The 17,302-nt window shown below is 46.8% G+C and overlaps 1 protein-coding gene across 6 annotated transcripts in view; it reads right to left on the bottom strand.

The window, feature by feature from the left end:
- Window positions 1–17,302, bottom strand: part of MGAT5 (alpha-1,6-mannosylglycoprotein 6-beta-N-acetylglucosaminyltransferase) — a 364,486-nt gene that overhangs the window by 207,160 nt on the left and 140,024 nt on the right. For 2 of the 6 annotated variants that reach the window (XM_047772070.1, XM_047772068.1), the window contains exon 2: window positions 5,966–6,345. In XM_047772070.1, the coding sequence (XP_047628026.1) occupies window positions 5,966–6,206 (241 nt within the window). In that variant the 5' untranslated portion in view covers window positions 6,207–6,345. Of the gene's footprint in view, window positions 1–5,965; window positions 6,349–9,019; window positions 9,221–17,302 lie in introns of those variants that run through there. The other 4 variants (XM_047772067.1, XM_047772073.1, XM_047772072.1 and 1 more) reach the window with 3 other exon arrangements.

Raw genomic sequence — 17,302 nt, forward strand, 5'->3', positions numbered from 1 at the left:
GGTTTTCCACATCACCCAGCCCTCCAAGAAAACAGTCCCTTGATCAGATTTGAAAGAACAGAGGCAAAAAGAAAAAAAAAAAGAAAAGCAAGAAAACTTCACAGGCTTATCCAATGAAATTCAACATACATTTTTTTTCTTCTTTTGCATAGGAGAGGTGGAATGAAACACACGGAAAAGCTCTTGTCTGACTGTTGGAGCATTACCTTTGTCTGCTACACAGGCAGGAGCTACATTTCCAGAGCAGCCTGAGGCCATCATACCAGCAACACAGTAAGCCGCCCCCACCCAACACCAGCTTTTGAACAGAACCCTAAATGGTGTTACCATCCTGAAAATGGACATCCCCAGGCCAACAAGGGCCACAGAATTCCAAAACTGAAATGGCTCCAGTGCCCCCTGGCCAGCACCCAAAAGCCCCACCTTGGCTCTCCATCCTCATGGCCTTAAGAAAACAGAAAGAACTTCCTTCCTCTTTACCTCCTCTCCCCGTGTGGGGGTGACAGTGGACAGACGGGCAGGACCACGGCTAGGCTCCCGCCTAAGAGCATCCGTTCCCCCACAAGCCCCTCCCCGCATCACACTGAGACCACAGCCTGCAGGGCCACAGTACCCACTGCTGTCTGCCTGCTTCCTCCACATCATCACCTGCCACTGCCCTGTGAATAGTGCTCCAGCTGCAGGTGTGTCTGCTCTGCTCCTGGAGTGCCTTAGGACCTGACACACACCTGCCTCCTGCCGGCATGCTCTGCCCTGAGCTCCCACCTCCCAAACTGTCCCCAACCCCTCAACCCCAGCAGCTTATTGGTATCACTGGGCTAAAAGATGCCTCCTGGAAGAGGCCTTCTTCGTCTTGCCCAAAGTAGCTCCTCAAGTACTTTTTAAAAAATCCCATCTCCCTGTGTCATTTTTCTTCCTGGAATTTACTGCCATCTGTCATCCTCTTGTTTATTATTGCTCCCCACAAACGAGTGTAGCCTCCGTGAGAGCAGGAACCCTGTCAGTCTTTTCCCAGCTGTGCACACAAAGCTCAGCAGCACTGAGACGCCAGCTTATGGCAGAGACAGCTCCCAAAGCGCCCGGCTGAAAGATCAGAGCCAATCCAGGGGCTGATCTAGGCCCAAGGAGCCCAGGGAGCCAGAAGCCAGGAGGCAAGCCAGCACAGGTGTATGGACTGGAAGCCAAAGGCAACCAGGTAGCAGGGAAAAGGGACTGGGGTGGGGGTGTTGGCAGAGAAGCTAAGGGCTCATAGCTGCTTCAGCCTGAGTTGATGACCAGTCCAGGGCACTGTGTCCCAGCGCCCAGAGGATAAACAGGTGAGAAAGATCAGGGTTAGTAAGGTATATATGGACCCTGGAGGGCCGGGGGTGGGGTGGGGGGGGGAGTTTCTCATCACCTGGGTTTCTATTTCTGTTACTTGGGAGAGTGTAAGTCGGCCAGGCCTGGCCTGTTAGATAAGAGGTGATCACTGGGGATCAGAATTTGGAATCAGGCCACGGGAGACAGAGATCAGTTCACCCCAGAAACAAGCCTGGCATTGACTGGGGCCAGTGACATCATTCATGACACAATTCCTGGGAAATCAAGGACAGGCATGGCCCTGCCGTGCGGGCCTGGGGGATGCAGTGGAGTGGGTACTGGGGAAGGCTCTGGCTCCATGCTCTTCTCCACAGTGACCCCAGAAACACCCTCCACACCCCAGGAGTGAAGGCCCTGACTCTTTAACACGGGCTGCCTGGGACAACTGCCGGGCACTCCTCTGAATGACCACATCCCAAAAGAAAGTCACAAGTCTCTCTTCAAATCACCAGAACGAGGATCAAAGATATGCTGGAAAACTCTTCTACTGCTGTCTGAGGACTAATCAAATTAACCACCAACAGCCCCCATGTTTCAGGAACCTGACAGGTGGCAGCTCCTTAGTGCGTCACACTCATCTGGGGAGATGAGGCCTGGGTCTCCCCTCTGAAAGGAGCATGTGTCTCCAGGACCCAGACTGCGCAGCCAGGACCTGCTGGCTCCAAAACCTCTGCTCCTGCACGACACCCCCCACCTGCTGCTAGAAGCAGCCTTTCCAGAGGCTGGAGAATCCTGCCTTTGGGAGGTGCTCCTTATGAAGATGTCAGGAGAGGATCCAAAGGCAGAAATGAAAGGGTCTTGGAACCCCAAACAAAGTCCCAGAGATACAAGGACTGACCAGGGCCTATGGAGATCAAGGACTGACAACAGTTCTGGCCCAGGACCAGATAGTAAACATCTTAGGCTTTGCATTCCCTGTGGCAACTACTCAGCTCTGCGATTTGAGTGCAAAAGCGGCCACAGACAAGGCATAAACAGTGGGGCACTGGGTTCCAAACCCTTTCCATATGAAAACAGAAGGATCTGGGTCAAGGCCACGGGTGCCCTGGGAAATTATTGAATCAAAGAGGGACATGATCAGATGAGTGTTTCAAAGTTAACTGAAAAATGGATTCAGCATGCTCTAGATGTTCTGAGAAATAAATACTGGTATTATCATGTTCCTCTGTTATTACAGTTGTTGTAAACAAATAGCAGTGTTTGTGTTTCAAAAAACTTTATTTACAGAGGCAGGAGGGGCTCTAAAAGTGACCCGCAGGTCATGGTTTTCTGAACACTTCTGCTCTTGCATCTGAAGACAGGAGTTTTAATAAATCAGTTATAACCTAAAAATCAGCAATAATCTAAAAATCAGGTACTATGATCTTCAAACACCTGCCACAGCTACTGAAGACACATTTATAGCACATTAAGAGCCTCTGAATATATCAATATGGGGGTGGGAGAAGGAAGGGTTTTTTTGGGGGGTGGAAGGAGTTCTATTAAGGCAATTCGTTCAAACCAGACACAGATTCCAGCCACAGGGGGTCAGCTCTTCACTCTTACAGAGTGGACATCTGGGCAGTGCTCTGTACACAGCCTGCATTTGGGGCAGAAAAAGAGATGGCAAACCAAAGGCTCACGCATCCTTACTCTACTCCGCCAGCTCAGACAGACCACAGACTCTCCTGCAGTCTTTGTAGCTCATCTGACACCTGACGTCAATCCCCAGAGCTGCCCAGCTGTTGACATGCCTGCAACCCTGCTCCTGATGGAGTCCATGGGAAGCTCCCATTGTCACTGTGGTTCTCTAGCTTTCTGGGACTGGTCCTGACTAGACCATCTGGCTCAACCCCAGTTGTTGGTGCCCGAAACTGAGAACCAGGTTGAAAAGTAGAATGTCAAATTTTTAAATAATAAAATCCACTTATCTGCTTGAGAACTTGCATAAGATGCTGTTAGATGGGATTTGCTTTTTCTACTCTTAGTACAGTGGTTTCCCAAGGTGGGGAGGGGGGAAATTTTGACCCCCTTAGCCTGGAAACACTTAGCCTGGCCTCCAGTGGGTAGAGATACCAGAGATGCTGCTAAACATCCTACAAGGCACAAACAATCCCCAACACAGAGACTCATCCGGCCCCAAACGACAAGAGTGATGAGGTGAGGACCTCTGTCTCTGTGAGATTTAACCACATAATGATGGCCAAACCTCAAGCACATATGCACAGGCCAATTCAACTCCCGAATCTCAGCCCCCAAGACCCCTTTGATTGGCATGTCGCATTGGTTAGACGAAAATGAAAGATAGCTTAGATTTGCCGATGGGGCCATTTGGTGGTTTCTTTGTTGTTTTTAAGAAAAAGAATGATTTGGCTAAGGTTCATCTGTGAAGAGAGGAAGCTGAAATAAATGTCTGCAATTTCTCTGAGCTCCAAAGCCCTACGATTATAAGCATTTAAGGTGGCTGACATTCTAACAGACAATAACTTGGTAACTGGGGGTTTCGGTAACTTTCTGAAAAACACACTGTCTTGGTGAGGTTGAAAAGCTAAGACAAGATCATTGCTCTTCAGAGTGTGGAGGACACCCACCCTGTGAGATGCTTAACAGGAGATGAGAAATAACACTGATCCAGACAACTAGAAAAAATAGTCTATAAATTTACCATTCACGTGGCTTCTTTCTTCCCATGGGAAAAGCTTGAGAGAGACCAAGTTGAACATAAGGAGGAAATTACTACTGGACTAGACCCCTTTTCCTTCAAATGTGTAACATGGAATGTGCTGAACTAGAAACTTGAAAACAGCTGTTTTACTTGTGACATCTACTTGTAACACACTGGTACCATGGATGGTGACAATTTGCTTTATTTATATTTTTCTGGTGGTTTATCTATAATATTTGGGAAATATTACAGAAGGTCTAAGCCAATGAGTAATGTAATATGCACCCTCTGCAAAACTACCTAGTTGTTTTTCAGTGTCGGCTCTCAACTCTCATTTTTTGATCCATAAGATCAAAGAAGGTGACATTTTATTTAGACATATTTTGTGAGGGGTCGAGCCCACAGGATGTGGAAATTCCTGGGCGAGGAATCAAACCTGTGCCATAGCAACAACCTGAACTGCTGCAGTGACAATACTGGATCTTTAACCCGCTGTGCCATAAAGAAACTCCTATTTAGACATATTAAAAGTGAATGCCTACGGACACTGCCTAATCTTGAAGGAGTAGTTTAAAAGCAGATTGTGTGATCACGCAAATAGTAGGAACCGAAAAAGAATGTCCACATCGTGTATTAAAAGCAACTGCTTCCTCCTTATCAAAAAAAATATATATATAACATTAAAAAGTTACCGTTTCCTGCAGCCTTTCAAAAACAAAAAATATAGACATGAAATTGTGCATGATTTTCTGTGTCAGAACACAAGCTTCAACCAGTTGCTGCCCATTTACAAGAACTTTCATTTGAACTTTATACACATCAGAGTCCTTGACTGGGTCACAACCTTTCCCACCTTACCCAACACATTCCTGTATCTTCTTTCTATTATACCTCAGGTCCCAAACCCCGAGGCCACTGAAGTCTCCATTCAATGACCAGACTGTCACTGAACAATAACAAAAGGTCATCTTCTGTGTATCAAGTCCACTCCCATTCTTGGTGATCAAAGGAGGACATGGATCCTCCAAAACACAGTTAGATACCAATTTCATTTGCAATTTTTTTGTATTTGTGTGCCTATGCTTTTGTATTTTGTGTCCATATATATTTATATATTTATTGTGTATATAAAGAAAATCAAAACATACACTGAAATGTTCACTGTGGTTACTTCCCAGAGTGGTAGATTTATATGTGATTTTCCTTTTACTTTTTGGTTTTCTATTTTCTTATCTACAGCCTCCAACTTTTTCTATATTAAGCATAACCTCTGATGAAAGAAAAATAAGTAATATTCCATATTTTTGCCCTCAACCTCATTTCAAAAAGCATTTTGGGCACCTGACAAAAAAAGCAACAAGTACAAAAAGATTTATTTCCAAGTGAGGGCAATCAGAGACAAGAGCAAGAAAGAGGAGCAGTAAATTGAGGAAAGCCAAGGGTTAAAGCTATTAGCCAGCATGTAAGCCCTGATGTCCTGCATGCTGGCCTGAGAGAGGCACACACTGGCTCTGAGTTTCTTGGCATCTCTAGAACATTCCTCCCCACCCTCCTTACTTCACCCTCACCAGTCCTAATTAAGTTTTGTTTAGGGAACAGTAATGAGAATATTTTTCTTCATTCTCTGATCATCCTCCCAGATGACATCATGCGACACAGCAATGTGTCCGGGGGCAGGGGTAGGGAGAGGGGGAGGGCAGAGGAGCCAGCTGCAATGACAACCAATCCAGTGCCGCTCAGCCCCGCTGCTCCTGGAGCTAAGCATCAGTGTGTACGAGAGGTCAGCATCTCCCAAAGGGTGATGCTTTAACTTTCTAAAAGTGTTCCTCTGTGTGCAATTTATTGCCATGAAAGCAGTGGCGAGGGATAGACAACTCAATCTGTGACCAAGTCTGAGAGCCTCTGGGGCCCTTTCGAGGCAAAGCCCCCTCAGGGGAGATGCCCCCGAGGCGAGGTGCTTACCGTAAGCAGTCATGACCCCCGCATAGGGGCCATCCACCACGTTCCTGTTTTCTTCTGCCAGCGCCTTGATGTACCTCTTGCTGAGGTCCAGGATCTGCTCCCGCAGCACGGAGCTACTCTCGGGCTGAGTTCGCTGCTGGATGGTAAAATGCAGGAGCATCATTCCCCAAATAAAGCCAAAAGTCACTAGGAAAAATCCCAGCTTCTGCGAGGACAGCTTCCACGGAGTAAAGACAGCCATTGCTCTCTGGCAACTTCACCTGCCCTGGTCTCTTAAAGCGTAGACGGGAGACACAAGTTCATGGTGTAGGCTGGGCTTGTGGGTTTCTTCGTCTCACTCGGGCTCCTGCGTCAGCCGATTTCCTTTCCTCGTTTCCATCCTGCTGTGAAGAAGGGGGAAGTTAGCAGAGCCATCGTGGCAAAATGCAGTGAAATAAACCAGAATCGTGTTTTCACTCAAATATCTTAGGATGTGAATTTCCTTTTTTTCTTAACTTGCCTGTTCCATATCTCCTGTGTGACTCAGGATCTGTAAGCTGAGAGGGGAAATCTGGCTGGGTGGCAAAAAGCTGTACAAATACAGAGTGGGGGAAAACGCATGTCTGAGTGTGTTCACAGGTGTAGCAGGGCTGCTCCAGCCTGGACCGAGTTCAAAACAGGAAGCTTGTTTTGCAAGGTGGGGAGGAGATGGAAGGATATATCGGGGAATGTCAGCACAAACCCAAGTGGAGGGTGGAGTTGCATCACCACCAGGCACTTTTGTGCCTCTGAAACTTGAGCTTACAAAGTCATTATTATGTGCTCCTGCAAGGCTTAGAGCCTGCAGCTGAAAAGGTGAGCCAGAGAGTGGATGCCCCCAGGGGTTCATCAGACAAGGAAAGGGGAGAGATCCCCCACATTACTTAAGCACAGCGAACTTTCATTAGCAGCAGCCAGAGCCAAGGTGAACGTCTCGGGCCATCAGGCAGCCTCTCCCCCAGCACCAGCACAGAGAGGCTGTGCCAGGGTACCCAGCCGCCTTTCCCTTCCAGCCACCATGAGTGAAAGCTGTGCTGACTACTCACTTGTACACTTCTGCACAGGACATGTAGGGCATACCACAGCCTGCTTTTCAGTGCTTCTCATTTTCATTCACCCCATGGGGTGAAATGAGAGTTTAAAAGGTATGGTTTCAATATGAATGCAGCCAGATCCAACCTGGTACCAGCACAGGCTGGGCCATGGTCTTAAATCAAGACTTCCCAACAAGTGGTGCTGAAGCACAGGTTGCAAATGGGTTAAATGTAGGCCAAGACATCCACCCCTTCACAGAGTCCTGGGCCCAAGAACCAGCCAGTTCACAAATGGAACCTCAAAGCAAAGCTAAGCATGACCTCCTAGCCGGGGCTAGCCCAGAATGTATTCAGAGTGCGCCTATATTGCAGGCCAAAGGATTCTTCTTCCAAAGCAGCCTGAGAAGAAACAATGACGAGATTCAAAGGCAATTAACTTTCAGCATTTACAATGCAGTGGATCTGTGCTGGTCTTCCTCTCTCGTTCTTTTTCTCACCTAGCCAGAGAGTCATCGATAACTAGAAGTACCACTACTGATACCAAAAATAAATGAGGAATAAATTCTAGGTATGTCCCAGGCACTGGGAGAGATGCTTCTTATGCCTTAGGTCATTGAATTCTTATATCAGTCCTATGTGGTAAGAACTATTGATATTATGTCTGTATTACAGTGGAAAAAACAAAAGCACAAGGAGATTAAACTTGGCAATGGTCATCCAGAGCTACCTGCAAGAGAAGGAAGAATCTAGGGAGAGCCAACCCAGGAATCAGTAAACCATGACCTACCTTCCCTAAGCCATCCCTCCTCCCTGCCAGCCTGTTTCTTTATGGCCAAGAATGGTCCATACATTCTTAAAAGGTTATGAAAAGCAACAAAAGAGTATGTGACTGAAATACCACATAGCTCAAAAGCCTACCACATTCACTCTTGGCCCTTTTGAGGAAGAGGTTACCAACTGCTTGAATTCTAGGCCAGAGATTCTCCAAGTGTGGTCTCTAACTCCCCAGCAGCAAGAGCATCAGTGCAAAAATGCAAATTCTCAGACTCCACTCTAGACCTAATGAATCAGCAACTGGAGGCGAGGAAATGGGGGTGGGGAGAGGCATCCAGCAACTGGTGCTTCAAGCCACTGTCCAGGCAGTTTTGATGCCTGATCAAGTCTGAGAGCCCTGGATGCGGGCAGACAAACGCAGTCACCATGCTGCCACTGCACTGACAATGCAGTGTAGCAAGAACCCCCTCTATCCCCACTTTATCACATAAGTTCCCGTTGCCCATCGCACCTCCATACCCACTGGTCTGTTATTTCCCTGTCCCCAGAGCCCTTTAGGGTCTCCCTGTCTTCACTCAAGCTGCCCCCACTCCTACCACCTGACTGTCCCTCCCCATATCACACGAATAATCCAAACCAAGCCTGTCGCCCCCACCCCAGCTCCACTCCCACTTGCCTCAGACCTCGTCCCACTGCTCCTTCTCAGACTAAAGTTGTAAAACACTTGTCTGTCTCCATGGAATGTTTAGCAGTTTCTGTGTGGGATCAATGACATCCTTTAAGGACTCCTCCGCATATGTTCCCAGAGAAAGATGCTGGCCCCAGGGGCACAATAAAATACCTGTTGACTGAAAGAGCTTGTTATGCAGGCATTGTGACACTTTCTTCAGCTTCACCATCATGCAGGCTGGCTGAAAGGCACTTGCCTGCAGCTCCTTCTACTTGGCACCATCAGGTCCTGGAGGCCCAATAGGGAACAAGCCAGGGCTCCCACCCTCAAGCGGCTGCTGCTTTAGCCACCATACCTCTAACCAGCACCGTCCATGGTTCCTCAGGAAATGACTGCACTTCCTTTTCAATAATACAAACCAGTGAGCCCATGTCACCGCAGGCCTGAAGGGATTTTCCCAGAGCAAGTAAACGAGATGCTGTACCAAGAAAGACAGTCTCTAGTAATTACTTTCTTTTGCTATTTTAGGAAAGAGCCCCAAATATAGACAGGAATTACCTGTCAGCTTTCAGACAGGAAGCCCCGCTCTGCCTCCTCAGTGAAACCTCTGAAGTAGCTGCTCAAGGCTGCAAAGTTTAAGCAAAGGAAAGATTAGCCCAAGAACTGAGTAAGGACCCAGTGCTTCTCTGCCTTGATCTTGGGGGAAGTCAGGACCACTTGAGGTGGTGCATTCAAGAGGCAAAAAGATAGTCAAGAAACCCAGCCATGGTTAAATTACCCCCAGCTCAGAGACAAATTCAGAACCCAGTTCTAGGGAAGGCCCAGATTTTAAGTGACTACAGAACTGCCAGAAACATTCCTTTCGCCAATGGAACCCGTTTGAAATAACACCGACTATATCAGCACACACACAGAGTTAAGTCTCTGCAATTCCTACTAGAAAGAACAAATTTAAAAAGGCTTTTCAAAATCATCATTAGGGAGACACCCCCCCCCAACTGCCACGGTAATAGGACAATAAAAGGACAGCAATCCACACCAGTGGGTGTTTGCCATAAAAAGACTTAATGATAATCATCAGGAATGACCATGATATTAATCAAGAGGCTACAAAACAATAGTGATCAAAATGTTGCCAATCAGGCTGCAAATTAGCCTGCCTCCAGATCTCCTAACAGGGGGATCCTTCGCCAAAGTAGATCTGTTAAGGCACAAAAAGGGCTACACAGTATATCTGAGAAAGCCTGGTTACCAATCAGAATCAGAACAGTCCAGGGCCATGACCTCCTCCAGAAAGACATTGGCATTGTCTGTTTGCAATGAGTTAAGCTCCCCGGTGGATCACAGCCACTACTCCCTGTAATGTGCATTTCCTCTATTCCTGAGCTTCCTCAAAGAATAGCCTTCGCTTCCTCCCTTCCCATTCATTCCACCTCACAATGCAATCTGGCTTCCACCTTTCAAAAATGCGATCAAAGCACTTTGGCAAGGAAATGTGTCAGTTCTCTTAATTTAAAAAAGCAAAGTGTATGAAAAGATGCTCGACATCATTGGCCATGAGGGAAATACCAACAGTCCACCCATTAGGATGGCTGTAAGCAAATATACCTCAAATACAACTATTACCAAAAAGAAAGAGAGCCAGCCCACCTCCAAAGTCAGGGTCGGAGAGGGAGGTGTGCTTGGATACAGGCAAATAAGCTTCATGGGTGCACTGCAGCCCCAGGGAGGACCCACCTCTCCCTCATTCCCCACCGTGCAGCCAAGAGAAGGTTGTGCCCTTACTAAGGGCTGACCACAGGCTAGCAACGAAGGAAATTACACGAAGAAATCTGCCACCAGTTTACTAGACACAGCGGCCCTTACAAGCTCTGGATCATCCTCATAGGCAGCCATCCTTCAAGGCTTTGCCCCCTCCAGATGCCAATTTCTCAAACCACTTAAGAACTCTCTCAGAAACAGCCCCGATCCAATGGGGGTAAAAACCAGACTGATGAACCAGGGAAGCAGCTCCTTCAGATGCCCATCCAGCATCGTTGGAGGACCACTTCTTACCTCAGGACTTGTCTCCAGAGGATGAATGAAGCTGGAAACGCCTGTCTCTTCAGGAGTGATGTCAGCCCCGACCACAGAGAGCCGATGCTCTCTTCCAGCCCCCAGGACAATCCTGTTACAGCCTGCTGGTCCTACATTTAGTCACTGACACATCTCTGCTGTCTTGCTATGTACCACCCAGTTGTCCCACCTGGCTTTAGACAGTGGCTGTCAAGGCCAATCTCTCACCTCATCATGTGCAATAAACATTAAAGAAATTCAAGGTCTGCTGTGCTCCTCCATGGTGCCTCGGGAGACCCAACCCTTGTCTCAAACAACACCTCCTGCCCTAAATCCTCCCCTGGCTCTTGGCTAAGGGGGGCCCATCCTCCTTGGCACACTCCCAGCACCACGTGCTCCTTCTGAGAAGCTTCTCACCTATGGTTCCGTCAGATCACCTTTCCTTCCTTCTCTCCTAGAGGGTCTGTGAGCTCCTGAAAAACAGAAGCGCCAGGAGTGGGCGGCCCTGCTCATAGGAGATGGTTCTCATGCATTTACCAGATGAAAGAACAGGATGGTGGAGGTGAGATGACAAAATACAGTGAGCGGAGGCCTCCGGGACCACCTCCTGGTGGGAAACACAAAGAGCCAGGCCCTCTGAGGCTAAGATTTTACCCTAAGATCTCACATAGCAGTGAAAGATCATTATGCCCCTGAGAAGATGTGCTTACACTTAAGTGGATATGGTGGGAGATGGGTACTAAAGGGGGCGGGGGGGGGGGGAATAAAAGCTGGAGAAAATAATTCTAGAAGGGGCAGTGAATGTGGGAACAAAAAGATGCCCAACACAAGTGATGGGAGAGGAACCAAGGCGGGGGTGGGGTGGGGGGCTTTGAGGCTGCCGGTTTCATCACTGGGTATGCAGGCTGATCACAGGAAGACACAAGAAGGGTGGTAAGGGGGAAATGAATCAGCTTCTGCACTCAAGGCCTGTAAGTCTCTGATCCACAGCCTGTCCCACCCATTGGCATGTGGCACCCTAGACAAGGCTGTTGCAGGTTCTACATAAATAAAATGGGAAAAATTGTAGAACCACAGAACACTGTTAGGCTAGATGAGTAGGGGGTGACTGATCCTAGTTACTGGTTTTCCAACTGTATTCCAAAGGATTTCAAAATCCCTAAAAGATGTTTCTGAGGTTCCATCAATGTTCTGATTTGAACTGTGTTTTCCTTGGTTTAAAATACCTTCTCTTTAAAAATTGGTAAGAAGGAGTTTTACTCTATAGAGATGCCAAACAAAATTTCCCCAGCTAACTCTGCATGTGAAGCTTGAGCTTTGAATTGCTATGCTTATTTGGTTAGGAAAACTAATGCATGGCCATGGTCTGGTGTGCTTATTTGTTTTATAAAATTCAGGTCCACATACCTACTCATGTAAAATTGCAGGACAGAGAACACTGTGAGACCCTGATTAACTACTGGACGAGGGTCAGTCATAAACTGTAAGTTTCAGAAGTGTCTTGTCTGATTTCCTTTTTTTTTTTTTTTTCTTATTTTTAGGGCCACACCTACAGCATAGGGAACTTCCCAGGCTAGGGGTCAAATTCGAGCTTCAGCTGCTGTCCTACACTACAGCCACAACAATGGCAGATCCTTAACCTACTGAATGGGGCCAGGAGAATTCAAACCTGCATCCCCATGGATACCAGTCAGGTTCATTACTGCTGGGCCACAATGGGAATTCCTGATTTCCTTGTTAAAAGTAGTAATGGTTTGTAAAGGATGCTGATGATTCAGCTCTGAAACAATGTCCTATTACCTCTCTTTCCAGCCTCTGTATGGATTTACATTAACAGCAACTTAGAGTACTTGGAAAACTGGGTTAAAAAATAGTAGACATCATCTTTGCAATCAGGGTGAATCTGGGCCCCGTTATTCTGCAACCAAAATGTGGCACAGAAATCCACCGTAGGCTAATCTTGCTGTGAGCACACACCACCTCGCCCAGCTCCCAACTCTGGTCATCAGAGCAGTTCACTGTCCTAGCCATTGACTTTAGAAGGAAATAGGATAAATTAAAATGTATGAAATATCTTTATGCAGACTGGGACATGACATGAGCTCTTGCTTAGGAAAATAATAACCAAGTACAAACTCTTGATTTACAGAGGAGGACAATGAGGCCCAGAAAACATGATGTTTTCCAGTCAGTGTCAGAATCAAGCCAGAACTCAAGTCCTGCTGCCTAATCTGATTTGGTCTCCACCACACCAAGCTGTCTCTCTCAGCTGTCTGCAGAAACTCAAAACGAAACACTTATCAATACGAAACCACAATCCAGTGACAGCAAGGAAGGAACCATGAGCTTACTGCAATGCCCCACAAACTGCAGGGGCTGGGAATATCAGCAGAGGATGGGAAACATACATCCATGGATTACTGGTGCGAGGCAGGCACATGGCCTTGGGGGCAAGTCTTTCTCCAAATACGGTGTCTTCTATTGTTAAAAGGAGAAGTTGAGCAGGAATGAAGGACAAGCAAAGTAGCTTTTCCCTCCAAAATATATCCAACTTTCTGGGAAGATGCCTCCAGACTAGTTGCTCACTCCCCTAGACAGCCTGATGCCACCAACCTGAAGCCAATGGTGGGGCCACTAGGAAGCAGCCCCAAATCTGGGATGTGAGCCCCCGACAGCTACACTAACCCGGAGCTCTCCTCTCAACTCAGAGGAGCAAAGGAGCCCAGGAGCCAATGGTGGTGCTGCTGGCACAGATATGGATAGGGCCCCTTCTCTTCCACTCTCCTGAATCGGTCCTCTGACCCAGACTGATTCCAGTCCTTTATAAACAGGAAAAACACATCTGAAGTGAAAACAGTCTGTTCTCTTTAGAACTAGCTAAACAAGTCTCATTTTGAGTCACTAACCAAAGACACCTGCTAAAACATCATACCTTTGCAGTTTTCGGGGCGGGGGCGGAGGCAGGGGTGGCTGCGGCTTTCTGATATCTGGGTTTTACACAGCCCATCTCTTTTACATTTGCAGTGATTAAAGCAAGACAGTCCTGCGCTCAGCTTTCATTCATTAGGCTGCATTTGCACTCCTAGTGTGGGCGGGGGAAGGGAAGCAGCCTGCCTGCCCAGCTGCAGCAGGATCTGCTTTGCAGTTCCACTGTTTACTAAGCATAGTTCAGGGCTCCAGAACTGGTATTGACAGATAACTAAATTTTCAAATACTGTAATAAAGCTAATGACTCGGTATCCAGAACAGACCTCCTTCCCACCCCCACTCCCACCCCCAGCGCTGGCCACTGTGCATGCGGCCACCTCCACTAGGGGGCACAGTAGGGTATGGAAAACAGTTGAAAAGCCCATTTGATGACTGTCTTCCCACTTTGCTCTTGGGCAGAAGGCATGCACATTACTGGAACGTAGACAAAAGAGAAAGGGTGACAAAAGGAATGAGAAGGAATATGTTGCTTCCGGATCAGGTAAGTTCCAGATCAGATAAGTTCTGTAAGTTTCATTTACTGGGCTCCTAGGTTATTCACAGCTGAGAGAATTTCCCAGCAACAAAAAAATGAAACTACAAGCAACTGCAAGAATTCTGAAAACATCCACGAAACCATAACAAAAAGCACAGGTCCCTGAAAAGTGAATTAAATCCATTTAATGCAGAGTATCTCAATCCATAGTACAACTGGCATTTGAGGCCAGATAATTCTTTGTGGCAGGGGGCTGCCCTGAACATTGCAGGATGTTTGCCAGTTTCCCACCCTCTAGCAGCTAGATAGATGCCCTTAGAACCCACCAATCCTGACTGTAACAATCAACAATGTATTCTGTCATTGTCAAATGTTCCCTAAAGGGGGAGTTCCCGTCATGGCTCAGTGTTTTAACGAATCTGACTAGGAACCATGAGGTTGCGGGTTTGATCCCTGGCCTTGCTCAGTGGGTTAAGGATCCAGTGTTGCTGTGAGCTGTGGTGTAGGTCACTCGGACCTGGTGTTGCTGTGGCTGAGGTATAGGCCAGCAGCTACAGCTCCAATTAGACCCCTAGCCTGGGAATCTCCATATGCCGTGGGTGCAGCCCTAAAAACAAACAAACAAACAAAAAAAGTTCCCTAAAAGGTAAAAGCAGCCTGGGTGATAATCACTGCTTTAACCAATTAGCAGGACCTTACCCCTCCCGTAGGAAAGGGCTCAGAGAAGGGCAGCCTGTAGGACTAGACCGCAAGGCAAGGAGAAGCAGACCAGGTGAGTCAGGAGATGGTCACCAGCCCTGAGGATGAGTGGGCTCAGAGCCCAGAGCTAAGACTAGAGGCCACAGAGAGATGAGAGGTGGGCTGTTTCTGACGCTGTCCCAAGCTGACTGACAGATGAGCCTCATTCTCCCGCACATACTTCAGTGCCAGCATGATCTTGGCACCCACGGAGGAGCTCATGCCTGGGCTGGCGATGCCCCCATTTACTAATTAGTATATGGCACTGAGGCTTTGCTCCATAAAGATCCTAGTCTACAAATCAAGGCACAGGGAAGAAGGCTTCAAGAAGCCAAAGTCTGGACGTTGCTGCGTCAGACAGTCTTAAATAGAAAAGGATTGTCATCTGGCTTCCAGCCCAGGAAGCCATGAATACACATTATGACAGGCCGATAATGACTCTCTAGGAAGAAGAAAGGAATGGTCTGTGAAAAGATAACAGGGTGTGTAAATTTGTTAGGTAGGTCACCTCGATGTTGGATGAAAACACTCAAAAGATTCGATTTCACTCAGAGCCAAAGCACAGTAAAACCACAAAGGAATTTTATAAGTACAAAATGCATTTTTTTCCCTCTGAGGATCACACTTCTGGCAACTCTCTACATCTAGAAAACACTTGTGAATGACAACAGGCCCCAGATGGCCTCAGTAATAAAGAAAACCAGAGTCACAAAAATCATGAAAATTACTTCCCAAAAAGGGGTCAAGGCCCTCAAGATCAAGCTCATCATTCAACAAGTGCTCCTTGAACTCTACAAGCCAATCACCCCAGTGTCAGGTCTCCCCACTACTGTACTGGGAGAGGGACACAGGTTGGGTGCTGGCCCACGAGTACTTCAGAAATGCAGCAGTCCTCCAGGCACTGGAATTGATCAAGAGAAACAGGTTAAAAGTTTTCAAAAACTAGCTGGTGAGTGAGAAGATGAGCACATTCCCATGTACACATAGTTGGAAGTGGCCACTCAGAGGCTTATCAAATTTGAACCACAGAATGAACTTCCCATCACTTCTAAAACAGGTTTATAGCAAATCCACATGTAGCCCAAGGCCCTGGGTCTTGGCAGATCCTGGGTCATAAATGCTCCAAGTCTGAATTTTCTTTGGGAAGAACTCAACCATCAGAAGCTGGTTATTTGTCCCTTAATTTATAAACCAAGGTCAACTCTCTCAATACTGCAAATATCTGCCAAGCTGCGGGATTCCACAAATGATGAATCTAGCTCAGGTTAAAAAGGAGCATCTTGGGGGAGTTCCCTGCTCCAAGTTAAGGGCTGTCTAAACCTGGGCCTCTCAACCCTGATGAACTTAAGAATCACCTGGGCTCCTTTAAAAAAGAGGCCCAGGTCTCGTGCCTAAAGATTCGATTTACTTGGTCTGAAGTTTGGCCCAAGCAGGGGTATTTTCATTTTTCAGCTGTGGAGGTGATTTTAATACACAGGCAGATGTGAAAATAATTACATCCTTGGAAAGATATTCCTGCTATCAGGTCTACAGGTTCTACCTAGTGGGATCCAAAGTGTGGTCTATCCTAGTATTTGAATGATAAACTCTATTCTCTACAAATGCAGATGTACCGGCTTACTAGGCCATCTACGTTTTCCCCTTCAAGAATCACGCGCTGGTCTTCTCAGACCAATGGCCAAGAGGGCAGCCTTTCAGGAAGAGGGAGCCCACTGCAGAGGCCTGTTAGACTCCATGCTATGGAAGGACTTGTTGAGATAAAATGTTGGATGTTAACAGCTTTTATTAACCTCTCGCTGACATTTGAGGCTGACCTAATGGCCTCAAGGTCCACCAATACCTCTAGTAACCAGCACCTCTACAGTCTTGCTACTCAAAGTCTGGTCGGAGGACTAGCAACATTGAGATGAGCTGGTCAATTGTTAGAAATGCAGGATCTCAGGCCCAACCCCAGACCAACTGAATCAGAACTGGTGTTAGAACAATATTCCCAGGTATGTGTTCATACAAGTAATTTATTCATTTTTATTTTGTCAACTATTTTTTTTTCCAGATTCAATTCCCATATAGATGATCACAGAATACTGGGCAGAGTTCCCCCTGCTATATAGCAGTTTCCTGTTGGCCAATCATTGCATAGACCACAGTGTGCATATGCTAATCTCAAATCCCCAATCCATCCCTCCCACCACCATCTGTCCCCTTCGGTAACCATAAGTTTGTTTTGTCTTCAAAGTCTGTGAATCTGTTTCTGTTCTGCAAATAAGGTCATTTGTACCCTTTTTTTATATTCCACATATAACTGCTATCATATGATATTTGTCTTTCTCTGACTGACTTCACTTAGTACGATAATCTCTAGGTCCACCCATGTTGCTGCGTGTGGCATTGTTTCATTGTGAGAATAAAATAATTCCATGTCTATTCTATGTTCATGTCAGTTCTATGTCTGAGTAACATTCCATTGCATACACACACACCACATCTTCTTTATCCATTCATCTGCTGTCAACCGTTTTTAAATTGAAGTATAGTTAATTTATAATGTTGTGTTAGTTTCAGGTGTATAGCAAGGTGATTCTGTT

Source organism: Phacochoerus africanus, chromosome 3, assembly GCF_016906955.1.
Source record: "Phacochoerus africanus isolate WHEZ1 chromosome 3, ROS_Pafr_v1, whole genome shotgun sequence".
Lineage (NCBI taxonomy): Eukaryota > Metazoa > Chordata > Mammalia > Artiodactyla > Suidae > Phacochoerus > Phacochoerus africanus.